General features: G+C 36.6%; 1 protein-coding gene and 2 pseudogenes across 1 annotated transcript; all 3 read left to right on the top strand.

The window, feature by feature from the left end:
* Positions 1–218: 218 nt before the first annotated feature.
* On the top strand, positions 219–1,717 carry LOC111378600 (heterogeneous nuclear ribonucleoprotein 1-like; the record flags this gene model as incomplete). The annotated part of the gene is made up of 4 exons (XM_023001830.1): positions 219–248; positions 337–380; positions 669–707; positions 773–1,717. Coding segments are annotated over 4 exons (1,058 nt in total), but the record flags the coding sequence as incomplete, so codon positions are not given.
* Positions 1,718–2,506: 789 nt separating this feature from the next.
* Positions 2,507–4,570, top strand: LOC111378599 (annotated as a pseudogene).
* Positions 4,571–4,579: 9 nt separating this feature from the next.
* Positions 4,580–5,971, top strand: part of LOC111378598 — a 10,947-nt pseudogene continuing 9,555 nt past the window's right edge.

Below are 5,971 nucleotides of genomic sequence, written 5' to 3'. Positions count from 1 at the left end.
CAATAAATATATGAAAAGACAAGGATTTAAATATTTTTCAATCTATTCCTTAATGCTGGATGGTGGAACTATTGATTCAATTGGAAGGCTAGGATTGTACTTTTGGGATGTTATTTTAGTCTTGATGGAGACTTTATATTTGATTATTATTTACTGGGGCATTTAAATCTATGCATTTTTGTATAAATGGTGATGACTTGTTCGTTTCGTGTGGTCAGTTGTGTTTGAAGGTATATTCCAGTCTCTGTGTATGTGTGTACTTAACACGTGTGTGTGTGTGTAATTTGGGTCTTGGTTTTTGGTATGTATGTCTTTTTTCTTTATCGTTGTTTGTAGATGGTTGTAGTATTCGTGGTTTTTGCTGGTTCATGATGGTTTATGTAAGCTGTATATAAAAGGATAGCATTCTTGATTACTAGATTTCACCCTAGGCTGATACTTTTCTTGATTTTGTTTATGGCAGTTCTTTATGCCGTTTCATGTGAATAGACTATTACTCTCATTTTATGAGCATCCCATGTCAATAGTATTTTTTATATTTTATGTATGATTATTTGTTAAATTTGGTGTTGAAGTTGTTTTATGGTTTTGTTTTGGTATCAATTTAAGATATTCACTTGAAAGGTCTGTAAGATTTTACTTCAATTTTGGTTAACTTGGTGTAACAGAAATATGGACGGATATTTACTGTTTCTATTATGTTTGCTGTATTATCTTTCTTCTGCATAACCAATTCCCCCCCCCCCCTCTCTCTCTCTCTCTCTCTCGATAGGTTGAGGCAAAGAGAGCTTTATCAAGAGATGAACAGCAAAGTTCAAAAGATGGAATTTTCAGTGCTTCTAGAAGTTTCGGAAGTGGTGAGAGTACTAGGACAAAGAAAATATTTGTTGGGGGGTTGCCCTCAAATATTGAGGAAGAAGGATTCCGTCATTATTTTGAAGCTTATGGAACCGTAACTAACGTTGCAATAATTTATGATCAGCAGACCAACCGACCTCGTGGATTTGGGTTTATTTCATTTGATTCTGAGGATGCAGTTGATAGTGTTTTACACAAGACATTTTATGATTTAAATGGTAAGCAAGTGGAAGTGAAGCCTGCTCTTCCTAAAGATGCCAACCCAGGTGGCATTGGCCGTTCCATTGGTGGTGGAACTGGCCGGCGTGGCAGTTATCAGGGATACGGTCCTCCTGCTGGCAATTCAAGCTCCTATGATGGTCGAATGGATTCCAACAGGTACATGCAGTCTCAAAATGCTGGGGGTCGTTACCCACCATATGGTCTATCAGGTTACAGTGCTCCTGGTTATGGATATGGTCCTGCCACTAATGGCATGGCTTATGGTGGCTATGGAAATTATGGAGGTGGGAATTCTGTATATGGTGCTCCTTCAGCCTCGGGTTATAGAAATCCTAATGCTGGCTATGGTGGTGCTCCAGTAAATACTTCCCGAAGTTCTTGGGGTTCACAGGCTCCCTCTGGATATGGGAATATGAGCCTTGGAAGTTCTCAATGGGGGAGCGGTGGCCTGGGTAGAGGGGGAATCGCTACTGTTCAATCTCCTAGTGGAGCTTCTGGATATGTAAATCAGAGTTATGGTTATGATGGATATGGCGGAAATGACGGAGCTTATGTTGACTATGGGGCTATCGGTGCTCATTCAGGAAGTGGTCCAAATGGCAATGCATCTGCAGGAGAGGCTCCATACAATAATTAATTTTTTAACATTTACAACAACATTACATTAATCCAATTAATGACATGTTCAATATTAGCTCGTACACGATATGTATTAACACTTACATGATTACATAGCTCAATTTAAAAATATACAAATAACAAGTTTTCTAATAAGATCTATTCATCAATGTATACGGATTACCTTGATCAAAAAGTGGATAGTTACAAAGTTGTTTTTGGGCTAAAACAAGGAAAATGATATTTTGGGCTCAATTAATTAGTTCATAAATAAAGCAAGAAAATGATATTTTTGAGATCAATTAATAGGTTGGCAAATCAAACAGAAAAAAATTAAAATAATTTGACTTGTTTAATATAAAAACATTAAAAAAATTAAGGAGGTTTGATTTTTATTCGGTTTTTGATCTAAAATCAAGAATCGAATGAAACCTCTCAGTTCTAGATTCTGATCTCCATTCGGGTATTTAATTTACGAAGAACCACTCGTTTCGATTTAGTTCGGGTCGAGTTTGGTTCGAAAGTTTTGTCTAGCCCTAGTGCATTTTCCTTAATTAGGGTTCTCAATTTTTCCATTTCGGTGATGTTAATCGATTACAAGTGATCATATAATCATGTCATGCAATAAATATATGAAAAGACAAGGATTTAAATATTTTTCAATCTATTCCTTAATGCTGGATGGTGGAACTATTGATTCAATTGAAAGGCTAGGATTGTACTTCTGGGATTTTATTTTAGTCTTGATGGAGACTTTATATTTGATTATTATTTACTGGGGCCTTTAAATCTATACATTTTTGTATAAATGGTGATGACTTGTTCGTTTCGTGTGGTCAGTTGTGTTTGAAGGCATATTCCAGTCTCTGTGTATGTGTGTACTTAACACGTGTGTGTGTGTGTGTGTCTGTAATTTGGGTCTTGGTTTTTGGTATGTATGTCTTTTTTCTTTATCGTTGTTTGTAGATGGTTGTAGTATTCGTGGTTTTTGCTGGTTCATGATGGTTTATGTAAGCTGTATATAAATGGATAGCATTCTTGATTACTAGATTTCACCCTAGGCTGATACTTTTCTTGATTTTGTTTATGGCAGTTCTTTATGCCGTTTCATGTGAATAGACTATTACTCTCATTTTATGAGCATCCCATGTTAATCGTATTTTGTATATTATATGTATGATTATTTGTTAAATTTGGGGTTGAAGTTGTTTTATGGTTTTGTTTTGGTATCAATTTAAGATATTCACTTGAAAGGTCTGTAAGATTTTACTTCAATTTTGGTTAACTTGGTGTAACAGAAATATGGACGGATATTTACTGTTTCTATTATGTTTGCTGTATTATCTTTCTTCTGCATAACCAATTCCCCCCCCCCCCTCTCTCTCTCTCTCTCTCTCGATAGGTTGAGGCAAAGAGAGCTTTATCAAGAGATGAACAGCAAAGTTCAAAAGATGGAATTTTCAGTGCTTCTAGAAGTTTCGGAAGTGGTGAGAGTACTAGGACAAAGAAAATATTTGTTGGGGGGTTGCCCTCAAATATTGAGGAAGAAGGATTCCGTCATTATTTTGAAGCTTATGGAACCGTAACTAACGTTGCAATAATTTATGATCAGCAGACCAACCGACCTCGTGGATTTGGGTTTATTTCATTTGATTCTGAGGATGCAGTTGATAGTGTTTTACACAAGACATTTTATGATTTAAATGGTAAGCAAGTGGAAGTGAAGCCTGCTCTTCCTAAAGATGCCAACCCAGGTGGCATTGGCCGTTCCATTGGTGGTGGAACTGGCCGGCGTGGCAGTTATCAGGGATACGGTCCTCCTGCTGGCAATTCAAGCTCCTATGATGGTCGAATGGATTCCAACAGGTACATGAAGTCTCAAAATGCTGGGGGTCGTTACCCACCATATGGTCTATCCAGTTACAGTGATCCTGGTTATGGATATGGTCCTGCCACTAATGGCATGGCTTATGGTGGCTATGGAAATTATGGAGGTGGGAATTCTGTATATGGTGCTCCTTCAGCCTCGGGTTATAGAAATCCTAATGCTGGCTATGGTGGTGCTCCAGTAAATACTTCCCGAAGTTCTTGGGGTTCACAGGCTCCCTCTGGATATGGGAATATGAGCCTTGGAAGTTCTCAATGGGGGAGCGGTGGCCTGGGTAGAGGGGGAATCGCTACTGTTCAATCTCCTAGTGGAGCTTCTGGATATGTAAATCAGAGTTATGGTTAGGGTGGATATGGCGGAAATGATGGAGCTTATGTTGACTATGGGCTGGCGGTTATGATGCTAGTGGTAATCTAGGATATGAAAACTTGGGATGGCAATCTGATCCTATACAGGGCTCTGATAATTTTGGGCAACAATCAAGTGGGCCTAACTATGGCCAAGTTGGGTATGTTAGTGCACCTGCTCGACCGAGTCAGCAGCAGTGAATATACCCTTTGATTTATCCTGTCCTTGTTGGAGGTTTTCCCATCAACGCTTCTCGTTCATGTGCATGGTAGATAACTCATGCAAGATGCCACCTATGTATTGGGACTAGTTTGGATTGCTTGATTCCCATTAGTTAGCAGTACTTGCTTGCTCAATCTAGAATTAGTAATTCTTGAGGATTAGTGTTACCTCACATTCTATTTAGTGTAGTTTCAGATTACACTTGCTTATATTGCTATATTCACCGGATGATCTTAGTCTTTGCTTGTCATAATGTTTGACATATTGTAGCTTATATTTAATTTCATTTGAGTTAAGTAATTAGCTGTACACATCTCGGGGAATTCAGTTATTTAATCAAGAAAATTTTCTATTTCCAATTATGTTTTCACATGTATCAGATAGAACTATGTTTATTGCATTCTCGGGTAGATCAATGTAATAATGGGCAACAACAATCTTGTTGGTAGTAAATTTTGTCACTGGTATAATCATTTTTCTCCCCGTATTTGCACTTTTTATGTACAGGAGGTGCTCGCTTTGCATGCCAGGAGACCTGAAGTTCCCACTCGAGCGAAACACGATCCAAGTGCAGGGTACATGTTTAGCATGGAATGGGACTCATTGAACTCATCTGGGGTGAAATGATTCATGAGCTGAAAATTTTGTGCTGATGCTGTCAAGCTGGAATCTCTCAATCATCATTGAGGTATTCAGGCAATCAAGATCAACAGCAAACAGTTATGGTACGTTGATCTTAGAATAGTATTCATTTTAACTATCTCTTCATAACTGTAATCTTGTTAGTTCTGGATATTTTAATTTTTTTAAAATTTTGTTATCACTTAGCTAATTTCAGCATTCTGAACTACACTTCATGGTCCCAGCAGGAATGATCTACCTCAACTTTCCGAATTTTTACTGGTTTTGAATTTTATTGCTCACTTTTCATATAAAATCTTGGAGCAGAAGTGTAAACCAGGTTGTGCTGGTCGACACGGTTAGGTTTTAAGGTAGATAGGTTCATGGCGCTACTGGGATGTACTGGACCTATTACCGAGTAGGCTAGCCAGTGGCAGATCTAGGTGGTGGCCGTCCTAGTTGGATTCGTCAGGGAGAATTTTTTTTGCTGATAATAGATAGAATTTTTAGATTATATATTTAATAATTCACATTAACAACAAAAATCTCTCATAGTTCAGCTGGTTAGCCTTTCCACTATTGAATTAGAGGTCCTGTGTTCAAAATTCTTCAAGAGCAATATTTTTTATAATTTTTGTATTTCAACAATTTTTACCAAAACAAATGCAAGGAAGGTGATTCAAACCTACTACATTCCTTAAACATATTTGCCACTTTACCATCATGTCACTTATTGATTTTTAGCACATAATGTAATAAGATAATATATGTTCTACTTTACTGGTTTAATGCAAGTAGAAACATTTTAACCAGTGCTTTGTCTCTCTTCTTGATTTTTTTTCGTCTCTTTTTTCCCTTCTAATCAGTTTTGTCTATTAATGATAGATAAATTTATAGGAAAATTGGCCTTAGTGTCATAAAGAATTTTTCAACAAGACTTATTTAATTAATAAAAGGTTTCACTTTTCGCTCACAAAAAATTGATTGCGAAAAAATGAAATCATACAAGCACATAAAATTGATATAAGCACTTAAATAATGTCAATCTTGTTAATATTTTACTGCTTGTTTAATTAACTTTAATTATAAACTGAATATTGAGATTTTGTTAATATATATTGCCTATTTAATTGAAAAATAAATTAGGGCATTTTGCAGATTATGAAACGATTTTTTCATCCAAAATGAAATTTC

This window comes from Olea europaea, unplaced genomic scaffold (genome assembly GCF_002742605.1).
Source record: "Olea europaea var. sylvestris unplaced genomic scaffold, O_europaea_v1 scaffold1838, whole genome shotgun sequence".
Lineage (NCBI taxonomy): Eukaryota > Viridiplantae > Streptophyta > Magnoliopsida > Lamiales > Oleaceae > Olea > Olea europaea.
This window is presented reverse-complemented; position numbering and strand designations above follow the sequence as displayed.